Here is a 23,425-nt window from a genome sequence, read left to right as displayed (position 1 = left end):
GCGGGCACGAGCCAAGGTGGAGCGGGAAAACGCAGACATCATCCGGGAGCAGATTCGTCTGAAGGCGGCAGAACATCGGCAAACTGTCCTGGAGTCCATCAAGTGCGTAAAAAGAAATTCCCGCTGTTGGCGATGACCTTATTATTATACCTGTAACTATCGCTTATGTATAATCGTGCTTCTCCCTCTAGGACGGCAGGGACCGTGTTTGGAGAAGGATTCCGGGCCTTTGTATCAGACTGGGACAAAGTGACGGCTGCTGTGAGTATTTCACCATCTGTGGAGAGTTTACTTAAAGGGGGATATCCTGGACTTTACAAAAAAAAAGGCACTTAAGCACTAACTGGCGGGTAGTTGCTACCTACCGTGTTTCCCCAAAAATAAGACATTCTCTGAAAATAAGGCCTAGTCGCTGTTCAATAATGAAGTGTCCATGCAGCTAAAGTTAAAGAATCCTGCAGGACACTTCATTATAGAAAGCAGACACCCCCAAAAGAAAGACGAAAGATGAGAAGACCCCGCGATCATACTCACCAGACGCCGACCGGGAGCAGTGGAACGCATCAGGGACCTGCGGCGTAACACACACATCAGATCACACACACATTAGATCACACAATCACCACATCCAGCGATATCAATTGCTTCTCGACGGCTTAAGGACCTGTGACGCTGTGCAGTGGAGCTTCCAGGACCTGTGGATGGAAGGCATCATGTGACTGTGCACTGGAGCTTCCAAGACCTGTGGATGGAAGGCATCATGTGACTGTGCACTGGAGCTTCCAGGACCTGTGGATGGAAGGCATCATGTGACTGTGCACTGGAGCTTCCAAGACCTGTGGATGGAAGGCATCATGTGACTGTGCACTGGAGCTTCCAAGACCTGTGGATGGAAGGCATCATGTGACTGTGCACTGGAGCTTCCAGGACCTGTGGATGGAACGCATCATGTGACACTGTGCAGTGGAGCTTCTAGGACCTACGGGTGGAACTCATCATAGAGACAAGAGAGCACAGAGTCCCCTGCTGACCGGAAGCCAGTGGTATCACCGGATGTGGTGAGTGTGTACACGCACGATTGTATGTGCGATATGTAGTGTGAGTGTGTGCAATCTGATGTGTGTGCAATCTGATGTGTGTGCAATCTGATGTGTGTGCAATCTGATGTGTGTGCAATCTGATGTGTGTGCAATCTGATGTGTGTGCAATCTGATGTGTGCGCGTGTGTGTGTGTGCGTGTGCACAATCTGATGTGTGTGTCGGCCAGAAGCAGGGGAGGACGGCGTGCAGTATACCTGCTGGGAGGATCACAGGAGGACCTGGGAGCCACGCAGACACCTGGGGTCTGGTAAGTATGACGATCCTGGGAAGGGGATCTGCATTTTTTTGGGGGGGTAAACTTACCCCATTCATGTCTCCCCGAAAATCGACAGTGTCTTATTTTCGGGGAAACAGGGTACCTACCTGTCTACCTGTTGTGCCCGGCACTGTTCTTCATCACAGGCCGCTCCTGCCGGTGATACAGTGGCTTCATCAAGAGAGCTGAGGCTTCTCATCTGCTCTACTCTGTAGATGGGGCAGGACAGCCGACGTCATGCTGATTGAGAGCCGGCTCACCGCTGCCTAACCGGAGGAGCCTGTTGTCAATCATAACGTCCACTTTCCCGCCTAGCTACAGAGCCGAGCGGATGGGAAGCCGGCTCTCTGTCCTCGCAACATCGGTGGAACCTGTAAATCACCGGCCGGAGCAGTCTGACCACTCTGTGGCGGCAAAGAACGGCACAACTGGCAGGTGGGCAGTAACTACCTGCCTGTTAGTGCTTAAGGCACTTTTTTGTCCTTTGTAAAGTCCTAGATATTCCCTTTAAAGGGCTCCACCAAGCAAAATCTCGTGTAACAAGGCTAGAGCGGAAATTATTACTTTCATTGTAATGCCTATTTTTATGAAGGGGGTTGCACTGTATTGGGAGACACCCTGTTGCTTTGTCCATAAACGGCGCCGCACCTATCCATGGGCTGAGACTGGTATCAAAGCTCAGCAACACAGAGAGGGATAAAGCTGCAACAACGCACAACCTCAGGACGATAGTGATGCTGGGATTGGGAGGGGGGAGAGGGAAACAAGATCCCGGTTCTTGTGCTTCTGGAGCATCCCTTTAAAAGGAATCTGTCAACAGATTTTTTCTACCTCATCTGAGCGGAGCAAAGAGATCCTGAATCCAATGATGTGTCACTTAACTTACTGGGTGCAGCCATTGTAAGTCAATCACAATTTTTAGATTTAGCCATGTAGCCGAGCTGAGAAAGCTGCCCCCGCCCACACCAGGCTCTCTATAGAGATTGTACATTGACAGTGAGGTGTCGATAGGAGGAGGAGGTGTGCTGGACTGCCATGACTTTGCAGTTCAAGAAATAAGGGTTCTGCTGCTTAAACAAACATAGCAAATAAACATAAGATCTGACTGTGACAAGACAGACATGCCTGAATTCTGTTAACCCTTACAGCATGCGGTCTTCAGCTTACATAGCAAAAACCTGCTGACAGATTGCTTTTAATAACTGCACATCGGCATACATTGATCCGTGTTATTGAAGGGGAACCTGTTACCAGGAGACGAGGCATTAACAGGTGCGGGTAAAGACATAATGAAAAACTTTTTATTGGCTAAGAGGTGTAAAACGGCACCAAAATTTTCATGTGCACAAAATGCATATATATGTATGTGTGTGTATATGTATATGTATATATATATATATATATATATATATATATATATATATATATATATATATATATATATATATAATATTCATTTATAGATTTTATACACAATGTGTATGTATGTTTGTGTGTGTGTGTGTATATATATGTATGTATATATATGTAATATATATATATATATATATATATATATATTACACAATGTGTATGTATATATTTGTTATATAACACATTATATACATACACATTGTGTATAATATATAAATACATACATACATACATACATACATACATACATACATACATACATAGTTAGCGCGTCCTTTAGCATTACTTGTCCTAGTTTAGTACATGGCTTCTATGTTTCTTGGTTCCCAACACCAGGGAAACTTGATCTAATTCCGGGATCTGGTTGCACCAGGAGGCCGATTGCAGTTCTGTCTTTCTACCAGAGGGTGGTGCTGCAGAGTCGGGGATCGGCGGTTATCTGCAGGCAGCAGCTTTCTGCGGATAGGGATTTGCTGGTAAACATGGCGGATTCCTGTGTTGCTGAATGTCTGTAGTGCAATGCAGAGCTCCTCTCCGGTCACATCCGTGCTGCTCTGGCGGCGCTAGCTCTGTGCGTACAGACAGAATAATTCCTGTATATGATGCGCATGTGTGTGTATATAATTATATGATATACTTATATGTATGTGTGTGTGTGTGTGTGTGTTTATACTAATAATGTAGCATATTATTTATATTTTCTTTTATATTAGCATATTTTTTATATATATAATGCTGAATGTTTATTTTTTTTCTTATGTATTTATCTATTTTATTTTTTTGCATTTATCTATTATGTCATATGATTTTTATAATTCATAATTTATAATTTTATATTCAATATACAAATTGCAGCACTTGTGCGCAAAAAAAAGGAATTTTGCCCCTAGCTGTGTTTTTTTTCTCTTGTGTTGTGCTCCACCAAAATCTTAGGCGTTGGTTGGTGAGTGTTGGTGCACCCCCCTCGCCTAAATTGTATCCATAGGTGGCGGTTGTTTCGGGGATTGGTGGTGGACATTAATGAGTTCCTAGTGAAGCTTCATTTTCGTAGCTTGCATGGACAATTTCTACTCCTGTGTCCCTATGACAACACTTCTTGTCACCTGGTTGCATGTCTGGGGACACGCTGTGACATCGCTAGCGATCTCGTTAGCGATGTGACACGCCAGATCGCACAAACGATTTGCCGAGATCGCACATGTGACCGGTGCTGAGAAAAATGACCTATGTGCCATCTCGGCAAATCGTATGTGCGATCTGGCGTGTCACATCGCTAACGAGATCGCCAGCGATGTCACAGCGTGTAAAGCACCCTTTAGAGTCTTTCCAAAATAAATGATCACAGCATATGGTATTTAAATTGGAGGAGGGGTCTCAGGAATATTGTACTCCCAATAATTCAGGAAATAGCTTAACAATCTCTGGGGGTCTGACCTTTTGAGACCCTTAGTGATTTTAGGCCTGGGACTGGAGATGCCACCATTTTTCTCTGCACGTCAGCGCTCTCGACTATTTGCCTGTGCAGTGAATATTAGTGGCCCGTATTCATGTGAATGTCGCCATGCTGCAGTGCGCGGTTTGGTGCAGAAAAACTACAAATTAATTTTCTGGATGAGTTGGGGTCCCCACGTCACGGGCACCAGCACGCATTATGTTGTGCTATATCCTCACTTGATGTGAGTGGAGTACCCCTTTAAACAGAAGTTGGGTGCAAACTCTGTAACCTTCAGTGCTAACATCTGATCTCCGGGGGTTAATAAGTGTAGACCTAAAGAAACCACTAAGGTGGATATACTGATGGTCAAATCTGTACTGCTCTAATGATGGGAGGGGGGAGGGTGTATGGAAAGGGTTATCTGCATGAGACTAACCCTTTAATGGTCAAGCTGCCCATAGACTTTGCCTGTGTTGGTGCTCATTTGTAGGGAATTTGCACCCCCTTGTTGTTGTTATTATTATAATAGCGCCATTTATTACATGGCGCTTTACATGTGAAAAGGGGTATACATAATAAAAACAAGTACAACAATCCTGAACGATACAACTCACAGGAGGAGAGGACTCTGCCCATGGGGGCTCACAGTAGTCTACAGAGGATGGGTGAGGATACAGTAGATGGGGGCAGAATGGTTCATGTATAGTGGACTGATGGTGATGGGTGAGGGTAGAGCTGGTCATGTAGCGGTATAGTGGAGTGAGGGGGATGGGTGAGGATACAGTAGATGGGGCAGAATGGGTCATGTATAGTGGACTGATGGTGATGGGTGAGGGTAGAGCTGGTCATGTAGCGGTATAGTGGAGTGAGGGGGATGGGTGAGTATACAGTAGATAGGGGCAGAATGGGTCGTGTATAGTGGACTGAGGGCGATGGGTGAGGGTAGAGCTGGTCATGTAGCGGTATAGTGGAGTGAGGGGGATGGGTGAGGATACAGTAGATGGGGGCAGAGCTGGTCGTGCAGCGATATAGTGGGGTGAGGGGGATGGGTGAAGATGCAGTAGATGGGGCAGAGCTGGTCGTGCAGCAGTATATTGGAGTGAGGGGGATGGGTGAGGATACAGTAGATGGGTCAGAGCTGGTCATGTTGCTATATTGTGAAGTGAGGGGGGATGGGTGAGGTTACAGTAGGTGACAACTATACCGCTACACAGCCAGCTCTGCTGAGTGAAGGGGGTGAGTGAGGATACTGTAGGTGAGGGCAGCGTTGGTCGTGCAGCGGTATAGTGGACTGAGAGGGATGGGTGAGGATACTGTAGGTGAGGATATAGCTGGTCGTATGGTGGTATAGTGGGATGGGTGAGAATACAGTAGATGAGGGCAGAGCAGGTCATGCAGCGGTAGTGGAGTCAGGGGGATGGGTAAGGATACATTAGGTGAAGGTAGAGCTGGTCGTGGAGCGGTATAGTGGACTGAGAGGGATGGGTGAGGATACTGTAGGTGAGGATATAGCTGGTCGTATGGTGGTATAGTGGGATGGGTGAGAATACAGTAGATGAGGGCAGAGCAGGTCATGCAGCGGTAGTGGAGTCAGGGGGATGGGTAAGGATACATTAGGTGAAGGTAGAGCTGGTCGTGGGGCAGTATAGTGGACTGAGGGGGGTGGGTACAGTACGTGGGATATAGTAGGTGAGGTTGAACGTTTGTCGGAAGAAGTTGGTCTTCAGATGGAGGTTTCAATGGTAGACGAGAGCCTGATATGTTGGGTTAGAGCACTCCAGAATATGAGGGAGGTGCGGTGGAAATTTTGTATTCGATTGTGGGAGGAGCAGATAAGAGGGGAGTAGAGAAGGAGATCTTGTGATGATCGAAGGTTACGTACAGGTAAGTACCGGGAAACTAGGTGACAGATGTGTAGAGGGGACAGGCTGCGATTTGCTTTGTAGGTCATGGTTAAGGTTTTGAGCTGGAGTCTTTGGGCAATGGAAAGCCAGTGAAGAGATTGGCAGAAAGGAGATGCCGGGAATAGTGGGGGATCAGGTGGATTAGTCGGGCAGCAGAGTTTAGGATATATTGGAGGGGTACAAGAGTGTTAGAAGGGAGGCCAGAGAGCAGGAGGTTGCAGTAGTTGAGGTGGGAAATGATGAGGTCATGTACTTGTGTTTTTGCAGATTCTTGGTTAAGGAATGTACGGATCTGGGAAATATTTTTGAGTCGGCAGGAGATGAAAAGGGCTTGGATATGTGGCTTGACGGAAAGAGCATCAAGGGCAGACTGAGCAGCCAATGACTCAGTTGGATAGGTCTTTTGGAAGAGTAAGGTGAGATTGGGGAAAGATGATGAATGAATTTTTTCCACTGTTTTGTCCACATTAACTTTTAGAAATTAAGCGGAGAAAAAGGATGACATGGTGGACAGACATTGTGGGATTCTGGTTAGTAAGGAGGTGATATCAGGTCCAGAGAGGAAGATCTGTGTACCATCAGTGTAGAGATGATACTGAAAGCCGTGGGACTCTTATGAGCTGTCCCAGGCCGAAGGTGTAGATGGAGAACAGCAGGGGTCCAAGAACTGAACCTTGGGGGACACCGACAGATAGGGGGCGAGATGAGGAAGTGGTGTGAAAGTGGAAATGCTGAGAGTTCGGTTCGTTAGGTTTGAGGAGATCCAGAAAAGGGCCAAGTCTGTGATACCAAGAGATTACCGTAATTTGTAACAGAAGGGACTGGTCTACTGTGTCGAAGGCAGAGGACAGGTCTAGGAGGACAGAGTAGTGTCGCTTGGCTTTGGCGGTTAGTAGGTCATTGGTGACTTTAGTTAGGGCGGTTTCAGTGGAATGGTGTGGTTGGAGGGCAGATTGTAACCGGTCAAAGAAGGAGCAGGAGGACAGGTGAGAGGACAGTTCAAGATGGATGTGCTGTTCCAGTATTACTATCTGATCTATGCTATTCCTTTAATTGCCCTTTAATTGCAATGTCTTGTATTAAAGGAATAATAAGGTAATTAAACACAAAAATCCAAAAGGCGCATTCTAAATAATGAGCTGTTTATTGACAATGATATTCAAAAACAGCTACAGTAGGACCACTCCAAAACAATTATAAACCAGTGAAGTGGAGTTTTAAGGTAAAATAATACAAACCTTTATTTAAACATCCATATTAAAAAAAAAAAAAAGGTCAAAATAGGACTAGAAAGGACATTGGAAGATCATTCAGGAGTACAAAAAGGAACAACCCCCGACGCACGTTTCGCTTAATCATGGGGAAGTCACCTATTCTTAGGTTATCAGTTTCAGATTGGTGGTGGGGTGACTCCTGGCACTCCCATCGATCAGCTACCATGCTGCATGCTGGGTAGTGGTCATGTAGCACCCCTCTGTCCTGATTAGTGGGGCTGCCATGAGTCGGACCCCCCAACAACCTGATCTAGATTACCTATCATAGGAACAGGTCGTCAATATTACATAGTTACTTAGGTTGAAAAAAAAAAAGACCTAGGTCCATCTAGTTCAACCTTCCTCCACCAGTTCTACATTTGGTCACTAAGTCATTTATAACCAACAATGTTTTGTGTACTGAGGAAATCATCCAGCCCTTTTTTAAAAGCTGTTATAGTATCTGCCATTACTACCTCTGGTGGTCGGCATTCCACAGTCTGACTGCTCTAACTGTAAAGAACACTTTCCTATTTAGCTGCCGGAATCGCTTTTCTTCCACTCGCAGTGAGTGCCCCCTGGTCCTTAGTACTGTCTTTTGGAAGAAATAAGTAATGTGCCAGTCCTTTATATTGACCACACATGTATTTATACATAGAAATGAGATCTCCTCTGAGACGTCTTTTTTCTAAGCTAAGCATATCTAACTTTTTCAACCTCTCATCATACGGGCGGCCTCCATTCCTCTCATCATACGGGCGGCCTCCATTCCTCTCATCATACGGGCGGCCTCCATTCCTCTCATCATACGGGCGGCCTCCATTCCTCTCATCATACGGGCGGCCTCCATTCCTCTCATCATACGGGCGGCCTCCATTCCTCTCATCATACGGGCGGCCTCCATTCCTCTCATCATACGGGCGGCCTCCATTCCTCTCATCATACGGGCGGCCTCCATTCCTCTCATCATACGGGCGGCCTCCATTCCTCTCATCATACGGGCGGCCTCCATTCCTCTCCTCATACGGGCGGCCTCCATTCCTCTCCTCATACGGGCGGCCTCCATTCCTCTCCTCATACGGGCGGCCTCCATTCCTCTCCTCATACGGGCGGCCTCCATTCCTCTCCTCATACGGGCGGCCTCCATTCCTCTCCTCATACGGGCGGCCTCCATTCCTTGTAATAATCTAGTTGCCCGCCTTTGAACTGACTCTAACTTCTGAATGTCCTTTTTAAAATGTGGAGCCCAAAACTGGATCCCATATTCCAGATGTGGCCTTACAAGTGATTTCTAGAGGGGTAACAATACGTTGGGATCCCGGGATCTAATCTCTCTTTTTATACACCCTAGAATCTTGTTTGCTTTAGCAGCTGCTGCTTGACATTGAGTGCTGCTGCTCAGCTTATTTGTAATGAGAATACCCAAGTCCTTCTCCTGTTCTGTAGTCCCGAGTTTACTTCCATTTAATGTATACGCAGCTATAGGATTACTCCGTCCTAGGTGCATTACTTTACATTTATCAACATTAAATCTCATTTGCCAAGTATCTGCCCATTCTGACATCTTATCCAGAGCTTTGTGTAATATTGTACTATCAAGGTCCGATTTTAATATCCTACATAGTTTGGTGTTATCAGCAAAGACTGACACTTTATTAATGACCTTGTGGATGGGATTGATAATAAAGAGATTAAAAAGAATCGGTCCTAGCACAGATCCATGCGGCACCCCACTGCTGACTATAGCCCATTTAGAGAATGTTCCATTTATGACTACTCAATAAGTCAATATTAAAGGCGCGGAAAACACAATTGCTCACAATGCAATTTTCTAATACGGGAAAGTTCACTTAAGGTAAGTCCGTAAGAGCCAGGCTGATAAGTGATGGTATCTCACCGCAGACCCGCCTGTAGTGAGCTTCAATGGACCAATCTAGCAATTTGTATGGTGGTTTTTGCCTTCTGCTTCTCATCAGCCTCGTGAGTTTCCCACCAAACAATATAGATCTCAGTCGCAGATAAACCTTTTCTCTGGGCGCTCGGCGATGCCTTTGAAAAGTGAGTTTAATTCCCCGCAGTTCCCCTGCAGCTCATTCTGTTAATGGAGAACCTTCCAAAGCAAAGAGGACGTGAAGTTCGATTTGATGAGCACGTAATTGTCTGTTTCCTAATGCATGCACAGATGTCAGATGCGGGATAAAAGCTCCGCTCCTTCCCGGCCCCCTGCATGAGCCGAAAAAAGAAACCGCTCCACAAAGCAAAATGGAATTCTCCTGCCAGTGATCGAAGTGCGAATTCTATTGATTGCAGCCAATGGAGATAATTAGTCGTCATGATGCCAGCGCACAGGTGCTGCCAGTGCAAGGGTTTATAGGGCAGCCTTTATGGTAAGGGGAAGGATATGCATCAGAACATGTCAAAACACGTAGGTGCGTCCCCTGTGGCCCCCCCCCCCCCCCGCCTCCACCTCTAGAGGCTTCACATTGCACTGGTGGGCTAGACCTGTATTCTGAAGATATTAATTATGGGAGAGTGCTGTGGGCATGCTCTATGACCTGTGTAGGGAGGGGGAGGAGGTGAGCTGTGCCTTTTGTGAATGATGGATCTGTATAGTGTTATCTTTTTATTGTAATTCTATGATGATCATGAAATGGCTGGTGAGAAAGGATCGCTGCAGAACGGGAAGTGAGTGCTGAAAAGGGATCTCTGCAGAATGGGAAGTGAGTGCTGAGAAGGGATCACTGCAGAATGGGAAGTGAGTGCTGAGAAGGGATCACTGCAGAACGGGAAGTGAGTGCTGAGAAGAGATCGCTGCAGAATGGGAAGTGAGTGCTGAGGGTTGATCGCTGCAGAATGGGAAGTGAATGCTGCAAGAGATGTCTGCAGAATGGGAAGTGAGTGCTGAGAAGGGATGTCTGCAGAACCGGAAGTGAGTGCTGAGAAGGGATGTCTGCAGAATGGGAAGTGAGTGCTGAGAAGGGATGTCTGCAGAATGGGAAGTGAGTGCTGAGAAGGGATGTCTGCAGAATGGGAAGTGAGCGCTGAGAAGGGATGTCTGCAGAATGGGAAGTGAGCGCTGAGAAGGGATCTCTGCAGAATGGGAAGTGAGTGCTGAGAAGGGATCTCTGCAGAATGGGAAGTGAGTGCTGAGAAGGGATCTCTGCAGAATGGGAAGTGAGTGCTGAGAAGGGATCTCTGCAGAATGGGAAGTGAGTGCTGAGAAGGGATCTCTGCAGAATGGGAAGTGAGTGCTGAGAAGGGATCTCTGCAGAATGGGAAGTGAGTGCTGAGAAGGGATCTCTGCAGAATGGGAAGTGAGTGCTGAGAAGGGATCTCTGCAGAATGGGATGTTGTTGCTGAGAAGGGATGTCTGCAGAATGGGATGTTGTTGCTGAGAAGGGATGTCTGCAGAAGGGGAAGTGAGTGCTGAGAAGGGATGTGTGCAGAACAGGAAGTGAGTGCTGAGAAGGATCTCTGCAGAATGGGAAGTGAGTGCTGAGAAGGGATCTCTGCAGAATGGGAAGTGAGTGCTGAGAAGGGATGTGTGCAGAACAGGAAGTGAGTGCTGAGAAGGATCGCTGCAGAACGGGAAGTGCTGAGAAGGGATGTGTGCAGAACAGGAAGTGAGTGCTGAGAAGGATCGCTGCAGAACGGGAAGTAAGTGCTGCAAAGGGATGTCTGCAGAAAGGGAAGTCAGTGCTGAGAAGGGATGTCTGCAGAATGGGAAGTGAGTGCTGAGAAGGGATCTCTGCAGAATGGGAAGTGAGTGCTGAGAAGAGGGATCCCTGCAGAACGGGTGGTGGTAGTCCATTATGAGCCTCCAGGGTCAAAAGAGAAGGAAAACTGCAAGATCTTAGAAATGTATTTTTATTTTTTAGCATGGAGAAAAAAGTGATTTCTTTTTTTTTTTTTTTTTTTTTTTTTTTTTTTTTTTTTAAACCCTAATTTAAACTATTTTTTTATGACACATTGCCTTTTCCTATAATTTAAAATTATCACTTCTCTTTAGGATGGGTAATCCGTGTCTGAACACTGGAGGTCCCAATAATCAGGAGAATGGGGTCCAGAGGGAGCGTAGTACTGTTCCAATTAGTCAAGAGCTGTACTTGGCGCTCTCCATCAGTCCCATAGACAATAAATGGAGCAGCCGTGCATTCTGATGGGGGGCACAGGCCCCATTTCATGACTAATGGGGTCCCATCCATGTAGAGGAGAGTCTATTCTGAAGGACAAACATATGGGACCTGAAGGTTCCCGTACACATTCAGTTCTTCCAGGCCAATCCCAGCAGATAACCAGTTTATGGGTATAGAGGGACCAGACTCTCCTCTGACAATGTCATTCAAGGGGTGGAGTTTAGTGATGGTGGGTGCAGGGCATGCTGGGAATTGTAGTTTCACCATATCTCGTTAGCACCAGATTTTTGACCTTTGGGCTAAGCTCCGCCATTTTTCCTGAGAGGTGTCCCTTTAAATGGGACTCCGCAAACCATACCTTTTTGATAGATGAACCAGCTTGTATTGCAATCCTCATACGTCATTCCTTGTGCATAGAGATGCCAGCCAGCGACTTATTGTGATATTTTCCACCAAACGTGATGATATGTGTTGCACAGAACATTATTTTTTTCCTTGTGTGCGGCATGGCTCTTGCCCCAGACGGTGGCGGCTACTGACGGGACTGCAAGGACTGCTGAGCCATGGCTAATGAGGAAAATTGCTTTACCTGTGGTCTTTCATCACTACACTAATGAGTCTTAACAAGGTCTGAAAAGTCATTTAGTTTTGAGCCCGGCACAGAAGGGGCCTCATTTAACCTCCCTGGTTCCAGAAGAGGCTGCAGTGATTCACTGAAACCTACGAGACTTATGAAATGCAGATTTCATACCCTGCAGTGTGCCGCTCAAAGACCTGTTAAAGGGAATATGTCAGCAGGTTTTTGCTACCTCATCTGAGAGCAGCATGATGTGGGCAAAGAGATTCTGAATCCAATGATGTGTCACTTAGATTACTGGCTGCAGCTGGTCTGACACAATCAGAATTTTTAGATTTAGTCATATAGCAGAGCTGAGAGAGCTGACCCCGCCCACACCAGGCTCTGTCTATCTATAGACAGTGAGAAGTTGCTAATCACAGCATGGGGCTTGACAGACTAACTGATTTGATAATCTCCTGAAGCTAAACCAAACATTGCAGGTAAACAGTAGCACACAGTGTGATAAGAGACGCATAACAGAAATATGTGTATGAACCTCTACAACATGCTGTCTTCAGATTACATTGTAAAAACCTGCTGACATATGCCCTGTAAACGTTTCCATACAATCCATATGTAATTGTGTAGATCCTATATAAATATATACATGGCTCCACAAGAGAAACAAATCGGAAATGAATAAATAAATTGTAAACATAATTTTTTTTACATCACAATTCATTCTCCACACGAAAAAATAAAGAAATTAAAAAGAAAAAAAAAATATTTTATTTTTATATGTATATATAATTATATAAGCCCATAAAGAGGGGAAAAAAGGCAGTGTGGTCACTGGTAAACGACAATATGGCAAAAACCAATACAACAATACATGATAAATACATAAGTCACGAGATGGGGGGGAAAGTGCCGCCACATACTAAGAATCCCAGTATGAATGCATGATCAGAGACCCAAAGGTATAAATAGATACGCAATTAGTGTAGCAGCCTTCAATTCATATAGTAATGTGCCATAAGGTAGTCTGAGCAAAGGAAATGCAAATAATGAATGTCACACAACAAAATAACTATATCCTAGTAATGTGCAGCAGCAGAAATACCCACCAACATTGTCTTGTACCCCGACGTGCGTTTCGCCTATGGCTTCCTTCCCATTGCATTTCTACTACTACTATTTATTAAGTAACTTGCACCAGTTTTCGCTTAAGTAATGTCAATAATTTTGCAAATTGTGATGTGTATCAAAATTAGGAATACATGTTTTGGGGGTTTTTTTTCTTTTCCCTTGACTCATCAACAGTAGAAAGTGATGTGGCTGTCACGCTGTGGGCATGGTTTTCAGGAAGAACGCTAAAAAATTGCACAGATTTTAGCCTTTGCAGGCATAGATTAAATTTTCTGACTTTGATCCTCTGTTATTCCTCCTGAAAATGTATGAATTAATCAACTGGGTGTTACAGAGAGGTGTGACGCTGGTTGTCACTGTCTGTATAGTAGGGTTACATCCTATGGACAAGACAAATGGTAATTCCCAGTTGTACATTTCCAGGACGAATAACAGAGGTACTGCGCAACGTAGAGTTCAGAGAAAGCTTTCCCAGTGCAATCGGGTATAAACCTACACAATGTGTCTTTCTGTATACAGACCGCAGAGGAGTCGGTGTTGGTATGTAACCTGAGTACAGGCCATGATGTCCATACTGGCCCAGGTTACCTTACCTGTACTGGACAGCCTCATTTATGCCTATGAGGCTGTTGGGTCCGGGTCAGGAGTCCCGCGGCCGGGTCAGGAGTCCCGCGGCCGGGTCAGGAGTCCCGCGGCCGGGTCAGGAGTCCCGCGGCCGGGTCAGGAGTCCCGCGGCCGGGTCAGGAGTCCCGCGGCCGGGTCAGGAGTCCCGCGGCCGGGTCAGGAGTCCCGCGGCCGGGTCAGGAGTCCCGCGGCCGGGTCAGGAGTCCCGCGGCCGGGTCAGGAGTCCCGCGGCCGGGTCAGGAGTCCCGCGGCCGGGTCAGGAGTCCCGCGGCCGGGTCAGGAGTCCCGCGGCCGGGTCAGGAGTCCCGCGGCCGGGTCAGGAGTCCCGCGGCCGGGTCAGGAGTCCCGCGGCCAGGCTATAGATATCACGTTCTAACTGTCTAAAAGAAAAACTTAGTCAGCCATAGTAACCAATCACAGGACAGCTTTCATTTTCTGCAGTGCTCTTGAAAAATGAAAGCTATGCTATTGTGGCCCCTGGTAACAGACTTTTTAGTTTCCTTGTACCCTTAGCAACCATAGTGTAGCTTTCATTTTTTGAGAGCTCTGTAGGAAATGAAAGCTGGTCTGTGATTGGTTGCTATGGACAACAAAGGCCATTTCAGAAACTATCCCCCCCCCCAAAATGTTCTGCAATATAAATGCAAATAAACCAAAGTATTGTCAGCGTTCATCTGTGTAGAATTGGCTTTAAAGGCGGCGTGTAATTAGAAGGAATTCCTCGAAAGACCCCTGATTTTTGCAAGTGAAGGCTATGACCAGCCAGGCCGCTGCATTATGACACTGTCCAGTCAGAGAATTGACTGACCATGTAACCAAAGGGCAACAAGGCCGAGAAAACGCTAGCCTAGGTTCTCCAACTTCGCTCATATGAGGGGTCCTATTTTGAAGGGTCTCCCACATGTAATGTTCATACAGAAAATATGGCAGTGGGTTGTGTATACATATGAACATTAGATGTACTGTACGTGTATATGTGTGTATGGTATGTATGTATATACATATATATGTGCGTGTGTGGGTGTATATATATGTATATATACATATATATATATATAGATATATATATATATATATACACATACATACATACATACATACATACATACATACATACATACATACATGCATACACCCACACACACATAGAAATAAAATATATTATGTGTATATATATATATACACACAATATATTTTATTTCTATGTGTGTGTGTGGGTGTATGTCTGTATGTATCAAATCAATTTTGATAGAATATATAAATGTGTGTATGTATGTATATGTGTGTGTATATATATATATATATATATATATATATATATATATATATATATATATATATATATATATATATATATATATATATATATATATATATATATATATATATATATATATATATATCTATCTCACACACACATTTATTTATATATTCCATCAAAATTGATTTTATTAATATATGTATTTTTTTGCGTGTATATTTATATATACACACATATATATGTGTATTATATATAAATATACACGCAAATGTACCCATATTAATAAAATATAATCAGTATTAATAGAAAATATATATATATATATATATATATATATATATATATATATATATATATATAATTGCATATATATAAATATATATAAAATTATGAAATGATATATTCTCTTATTGTATATTTATATTTTTCTATATATATATAATGTGTGTATGTATGCATATCTATAGATAGATAGATAGATAGATAGAGGGATAGATGGATAGATATATATATTATACGACATTCATCATCTGCATCTGGCACTTTAGGCTCTGCTACATTCGCTCACGTATGAAGTATAATCTCCATTGCCGGGGATAATGCTCCTGAGGTGATCTACCAATATGTGTGTTACTTTTCTGCCATAATCAATATGTAGTCCTCATAAATATTCAATGTCGGCCATTCTGCCCGCTGTTACCATGGAGATTTGTTTCACAAGTTTATACCTAACTAGATCTTTATTCAAATGAGGTTCCCCTAAAACCAGATGGTTTGCGCCCGACACATATCACAAAGTATACGCATCCCCCGCCTCCTAAGGTTAATTTAATAGATTTGCATATTCATTAATATATTTCTAGTGTTAGACTGTGAGAGGAGAAAGGCCACAGTGAAATCTGCATCATTTCTGTATCTAAAATCTGCACATTCTGCACTTGTATATGTGGGGGGGGTTGTTTTTTTGCTTTTTTTTTTTTTAATTTTTTTTTTTTTATTTTTTGCTTATATGCATCACAGATACCAACAAAACATTGCTGGGCTAGCCATTAAACTAGGAAATTTGGGGTCCTCCTCCCAAAAAATGGAGTAGGTGCAATGCACAAAAAAGTGTATTTTTCCACTTCTCTAATTGCTAATTTTAAAATAGCAAATTTTGCAGAAAGCGTGCATTTATGAGATTAAGTTAAAGCTCATCTATATTGCTGATGCTGTAAAATGCTGTGGATTTAAAGGAATGTTCCCATCTTCAAGATCCTAGGCCAATATTTAGCAGGCATAATTATATTAGCAAAAGCCTCAAATTAGAAATATAGTATAGTTTTCCTGATATAGCCATGTCTCTTACCTCATGTGCAGAGCATTGCAGCTTGGGTATCCATGGTTACGTCCACTATAGTGACAGTTAGTTGCTCATGGTCGTAACCATGGATACCTAAGCTACTGCAATACCTTGCACATGAGGTAAGAGACATGGCTATATCAGGAGAACTATACTGTCTCTTAACTCATGTGCAGAGCATTTCTGCTTAGGTATCCATGGTTATGACCACGAGCAACTAACTGTGACTATATGCATGGTCTTAACCATGGATACTGAAGGTGCTGCAATGCCCTGCACATGAGAAAAGAGACATAGCTAATCAGAGAACTATACTACATTTCTAATTGGAGGCATTTGCTAATAATATTATTTTTTTTTTTATTATTATTATTACACCTAGTACATAGTGGGATAGGAACTTGAAGATGGGAAGATCCCTTTAATGTGCAATAGATGTACAGGTAATATATATACCTGCGTTTATTTGTTCATCGGAGGATATATATACCAGTGTATGCTCACCTTCTGACAAAATTTTACAATATCTAATATTAATCCTGATTTACAGGCTGGATTACAGAACACAGGTGCATTCACCATTTTGCTAGCTTCAGAGCCTAAATCTCCCCTTGAAACGCCATCTTCCGGTTGTTTGGTGATTTGATCTGTATTGGTATTGATGATGGACCTTTATGGTGTAAATGAGCAGAAGAACGTGTTTCCGATTCCCCCTGAGACATCGGAGTCTGCCTTTTCTTTTCTCCTTGGTGGTATCCGCGTCCCCTGCTGCTGACCCGTGTTGGTGTCTTCCCCTCGGAGTGTGTATTGCAGCACATTTTCATATAGGTCACTATTACAGATTCTCCTGTCACCCAGGTGTCTTGTGACCTTCTCGTCATGCCAGTGGCGGGTGATTTACTCTGCTCCCCAGGGAATATTGCGGCTTATCTGCTCCGCTGTGTATCCGTTCTTTTGGCCACGGTGACACTTCCCTAATAGGAGCTGTCACTTTCCCCCTCGTGTCTGATTTTTCCTGGTGAGTGCAGGATGATTGCTGCTTGCCAAGCATAGATGGCGAGCTTCTGTCACCGGGAAAGTGGCCCATTTGTCTTCTGTCTTTGCAGAAAAATATGTAGCCATGATCTTAAATTTAATCTTGAAACAATACCTTGTTTCTTGCTCTCCGTGCCGCGGTAGATCTGTGTGATCGTTCTGTAGGCGTCAATATTCTGCTCTTTTCCTACTGCTTTGGCATTACTTGGGCTGCCACATTATATACAACCTTCATCACGCCAGCTGCTGTGAAATTTCAACTCCCAACTTGCCCTGATAGCAACCTGGGAGTCATAGTCACACAACAGCCGGAGTGCCAAGGTTGCTGATCCCTGGATAGCATAGGTATGCCCTAACTTGTAGAGGATTAGTTGGCTGTCTTGGCTTGTTTGTTTTAATACTGTATTTCTTAAAAAATAAGACAGTGTGTATTATTTTTTTCCTATGAAAGATTGGTTAGGGTTTTTTTTTCAGGAAGACCTTTGGTGACATCGTGGTCACATAACTGTGATGTAATAAAGGTCCTTAAAGGGAACCTGTCGCCAGATTTGGTGACTATAAACTGCGGCCACCACCAGTGGGCTCTTATATACAGCATTCTAACATCCTGTATATAAGACCTCAGGTCGATCTGTATAACGTATAAATCACTTTATAATACCTAACAGGCCGTGTGGTGCAGACTGGTCGAATGGGTGTCTCCGTTCTCTGGTACCGGCGCCTCCTCTTTCAGCCATCTTTGTCCTCCTTCTTATGAAGCCTGGGTGCATGACGTGTCCAACGTCATCCACACTCGCCAGCATTGAGGTCCAGCGCATGCGCACTTTGATTTGCCCTGAGCAGGGCAGATCAAAGTATTGAAGTGTGCCTGCGCAGGACCCCGATGCTGGCTAGTGTGGATGACGTTGGACACGTCATGCACCCAGGCTTCAGAAGGAGGAGGACAAAGATGGCCAAAAGAGGAGGCGCCGAACCCGGAGAACGGAAACACCCATTTGACCGGTCTGGACCGCACCGCCCGTTAGGTGAGTATTATAAAGTGTTTTTTAGGTTCTACACAGCAGCCTGGGCTCTTATATACATGTTAGAATGCTGTATATAAGAGCCCACTGGTGGTGGCCGCAGCTTATAGGCCCCAAATCTGGTGACCGTTTCCCTTTAAGCAGTCTTACCACATCAGGATAGAAACACTGGGGCCCCTAAGAGAATAAAGGCCCTGTGAAATTGCCCAGTTTGCTTCTCCTTTCCCTTTAATTCTAGTCCTGCATACCAGCCTGTCTCCTTTTCAGTTCTTTTAGTCTTCTGCAATTAAGAGACCTTTGCCTGTCCTTTAGCAGTGGTTTCCTAGCAGCTATTTTACCATGAAGGCTGCTGCACAAAGTCTCCTCTTAACAGTTGTTCTAGAGATGAGAAAGTGTGTCCAAACTTTTGGTCTGTACTGTATGTATATTCGGTATGCCTCACCAGCTGATGTCCTTGCTCTTGCAGGCAGCTGGGTTGACGTTACTCGCATTAGGCGTTTACTCTGCCAAGAACGCCACTGGAGTAGCCGGTCGGTACATCGAAGCTCGCCTTGGAAAGCCATCATTGGTTAGAGACACCTCTCGTATAACAGTATTGGAGGCGGCCAAGCATCCAGTGAAGGTACGTGGGATTTAAGGGATCACCATATCTTGGGATCTTCTGTCCAAGGAGCCAAAAATAGCTTTGCCATCCTCTAATCTTGCCGCCATGTAGATTTAGCTAATCTCGGAGATCGCAGACTTCCAATTTTGTCCCAATGTCAGACACAAATTTCCCAATTAAAGGGAACCTGAAGGAAAATTTTACTACTGAAAATAGTGGTATTGTTGCATAGGTCTTGATGCAACAATAAAAATGATACCTGACTTGTTGTAATCGGATGTACCAGTGCTGAGAAATCAAGCTTTGAAGCCACATGCAAATTAGCCTGGAAGTGCTTTGGAGGCATGTCAATACATTGAGTACTTGGACACGCCCACAGTGCACTTATAGGCTTATTTGCATGTAGACTCAACTCTTGATTTCTTAGCACTGGCATATCGGATTACTACAAGGCTGGTATAATTTTTATTGTTATATCGTGATCTATTCAACCGTATTGCTAGCTTGAGTGGTAAAATTGACCTCACAGGTTCTCTTTAAGATAGGCAACGCTTTACAATGTGATGATGTGTAGATATGAGACGATATGTGAATACATGTTACATTCGCCATATTTATAAGGGCTGTATATATGCGGGTACAAGACATATATTCACTGTATAGTACTCTTTGCACCACTGTAGTGGTTTAATTGTGGGAAGGTCACCCATCATCCACACTGTGTAAAAGAAAACTGAAAGCGGGGATTTAAATGTATATAGGTAATTACTTTATAATAATTAGATATTTTTTTTACTATATTACTAGGTCACTAAGCGCCTTTTCAGCAAAATTCAGGATGCCTTAGAAGGAGTTGTTCTAAGTGTAAGTATATGTGGTATATTGAGTAGTGGGTAGCGCTGGGGCTATTGGTCATAGGGGCACTTTTAGATATTGGTGGGGTTTTAAAGCATAGGTTCAAGACCAACCTACATCATTTAATCTGGATCATCCTCTTCCCTGATGTACAGCATTTGAAGCCCGTTGCCATTTAAAGGGGTTGGCCACTACCGGGACAGTCCCTTTTTAAATTAAGTACTCACCATTCTGAAATAAAAGTAACAGATGCTCACCTACCATTCCTGCAAAGTGGGTGCCAGGGCCTGCGGGGAATTATTATGCCATATGATCCCTGTAAAGTAATCAGTGGCCGCTATTTGGCTGCTACACGCTCACTGTCTTCACACGAACCTTAGACAAGGGGGAGACGTAAGAGCGTAGCATCCTGTCACGGATGTGTCAGAGGTATCATGGCCGTGTGACAATCCAGGGCAGCAAGTGCTAGAATCTCACAGAGTTGTTATCTGACAGTTCCCTGTTTCTGCAGCTAATGGACACTATGATCTTGTGGAACTGTCGTCCTGCCTCTCAGTTGCTATCTTCTGACTTCCTTTATTAACCTCACCCTGAGGTGGTTTTGGTGCGGTTTATAGTTTGCTCCTTGCTGAGGTCTGGGGAGGTTGTCTCTTGTTGCTCCATAGACTACTGTGGTGGCTGCCTATACCTCAGATAAGGGTTCGTCTTTTGCGATCTACCAGGGTTTGGGTCTTCCTTTAGTATTGGGGGTGTTGACTAGCGCTCATACCTGCCATTCTTACTTGGGGTCCTTTTGCCAGGGGAAGACAGGGCTCCAGGTATACAGCTGGGCGACAGGTGTGGAACCTGTATAGGGTCGGTGAGGGTGAGCTGCAGGTTCTTGTCAGGGGTCATCACTTCCCCTTTTCCCTAGCAATAATGCATTCGTTCCCCCTTACTATGTGTTGTTCCATATGTCTGGTGTAGCCCTTCTAGCCTGCTGTGACACATCTCAATCGCAGCCACTGATTGGCTGCAGGACTCATGTCACATAACTGTACTGAGCCCTAGCACCAACATCTCTAGAACAGCATCGGTACGAGACTGGAGTATCCGGTATTTTCATTTTTCATCGGTTGTCCTCAGGCTTGGACTGGCCCACCGGAGGACAGGAGAATCCCCTGGTGGGCCCTCCAGACGAGCACTATACACAGACAAAGGCCACGTACAGCATCTTATTTATTTATTATACCACCCATCTTTATTATTTTATGGAGGCATAGGCTGCAATTTCATAAAGGACCAGCAGCAAACAACACAATACCTTCCATCTCCAGCCAATAATATGTGCATGTATCTGGAGGGTGGGCCTCAGATGCAGTTACCGGGGCGGGGGTCTTGCTGCTGGTTGTCCAGATAGTGGACAACCCCTTTAAGCTCAAACATGCCTACTTCTTGTCCCCCCTGATCCCTCACCCTTGCAGTGAGGTTGTCCCTGTGCTACGTACTAAACAGATTAATTGTCTGAGGGAGTCCTTCGCCCTCTAACAAGCCCATCTCCGGAAGCCCGGCCATAAAACAACCTGGCGTTTATCATTTGAAGTGGTCTGTGACTGCTATTGATTGAACCATAAAGTAGGCCGAGTCCCCTTCTGTCATTTAATGCTTACCCATGTATGGACACATATCCCTGGGTGTGGAATGATCTATTTCTCTCTGTTTTCAGCCAAAACTGGAAGAACGAGTAAGAGATATTGCAATTGCTACTAGAAACACGAAGCAGAACAAAGGTCTGTACAGGAATATTTTAATGTACGGTCCTCCGGGCACGGGGAAGACGCTCTTTGCCAAGGTAAAGCATTTATAGCAACCACTTTCCAAATACTCTACAACATAGTTGGATTTTTGAAGATAGTTACCTAACTGACCGGAAAAGCTGATTTATTTATTGTTTTTTGTTTTTTTTTTTATTTAATTTTTTAATTAGGTATTTAGTTATATAACCATACAAACATGGATTCAGTGAGAATAAAACATATACCAAAACAGGCTATTATTATTATATTATTATTATAATTTTTATTATTTTTTTTTATTATTATTAATAATAATAATAATTATATATATATATATATATATATATATATATATATATATATATATATATATACATATATATAATTTTATTTTTTTATTTTTTTTTTAATGGGGTTGTCCAGCTATAAAAATTGCCCTAAAAAGTCAGTTATTCGTGTTACTTATATATTTTGGTGATCTGGTCTCAGAACGTCCTTTTATACGTTGCAGCTTCCATTCCGTAAAGTCCGGCGGAGCTGCTGCGAATGCACTAGTCCCACAAACTAAGCAAAAAATAGGAATTAATTTCTCTCCAATGGTCACTATCACATCAACCCAGTGACCGAGAGCTATTTAATAGGAAGAAACCAAGTGCAATCCTCTGGGTTTCCAAGTAAAACGAATAGTAATGTGTTAATCGTACCCCAAAACAGTGTAAAAAAAAAAGCGCTTTCATAAAAACAATGGTCATTGGGTTCCAGGGTTTCTCCCATAATTCTGGCTTTAAAGGGGAACCTGTCACCAGATTTGGCGACTATGAGCTGCGGCCACCACCAGTGAGCTCTTATATATTACATTCCAGAATACTGTATATATAAGAGTCCATGCCGCTCTGTATAACATTTAAAATACCTTTATTATACTCACCTAGGGGGCGGACGGGTCCGATGGGCGTCGTTGGTCTCAGTCCGGCGCCTCCTCTCTTACTTTCATCACCGTCCTCCTTCCCAGCTCCATGTGGGTGACGCATCCTACATGATCCGCACAGAGGCCTCCATTGACGTCCTGCACCGGCGCGCTTTGATCTGCCCTCAGCATGGCAGATCAAAGTATTGTAATGCGCAGGCGCAAGGAAAGGTCAAAGACCACCCACCCGCGCAGGCGCACTATATTACTTTGATCTGACCTCAGCTGGGCAGATCAAAATGGGCAGGAGTGCATTGGTGGCCTCTGTGTGGATCGTGTAGGATGCGTCATTCACCAGGAGCTGGGAAGGAGGATAGCAAATACACAAGATGGAGGAGGCGCAAGACTGAGACCAGAGATGCCCATCGGACCGGACCGCCCCACAGGTGAGTATAATAAGTGATTTTTACGTTACGCCTGGGCTCTTATATACAGTATTCTAGAATGCCCGTGTATAAGGGCTCACTGGTGATGGCCGCAGCTTATAAGGTTTTATTTTTCTTCAAGAATAAATGTGGATTGTTGTTCATGGGGAAATATGACAAATCCTGAAAATAAGCCCCATTGCATTGGAGCCAAAAATAATATAAGACCCTGCTTTACTTTGGGCGGGAGAAACATATTAGATGATTGATTTTTCACGCGGACCATATCTCCATGTCAACCACACGTGTGACCCATGTGGAGACATTACATGTTTTTTTTGCATCAGCACGGATGGAAAGGGTGAATAG

The 23,425-nt window shown here is 44.2% G+C and overlaps 1 protein-coding gene across 1 annotated transcript in view; it reads left to right on the top strand.

The window, feature by feature from the left end:
* ATAD3A (ATPase family AAA domain containing 3A) overlaps nt 1–23,425 on the top strand; it is a 94,373-nt gene that overhangs the window by 16,343 nt on the left and 54,605 nt on the right. The window contains exons 4-8 of the mRNA XM_075328491.1: nt 5–102; nt 192–261; nt 18,957–19,112; nt 19,902–19,958; nt 21,655–21,780. Of these exons, the coding sequence (XP_075184606.1) occupies nt 5–102; nt 192–261; nt 18,957–19,112; nt 19,902–19,958; nt 21,655–21,780 (507 nt within the window). The remainder of the gene's footprint in view (nt 1–4; nt 103–191; nt 262–18,956; nt 19,113–19,901; nt 19,959–21,654; nt 21,781–23,425) is intronic.

Source organism: Anomaloglossus baeobatrachus, chromosome 11, assembly GCF_048569485.1.
Source record: "Anomaloglossus baeobatrachus isolate aAnoBae1 chromosome 11, aAnoBae1.hap1, whole genome shotgun sequence".
NCBI lineage: Eukaryota > Metazoa > Chordata > Amphibia > Anura > Aromobatidae > Anomaloglossus > Anomaloglossus baeobatrachus.
This window is presented reverse-complemented; position numbering and strand designations above follow the sequence as displayed.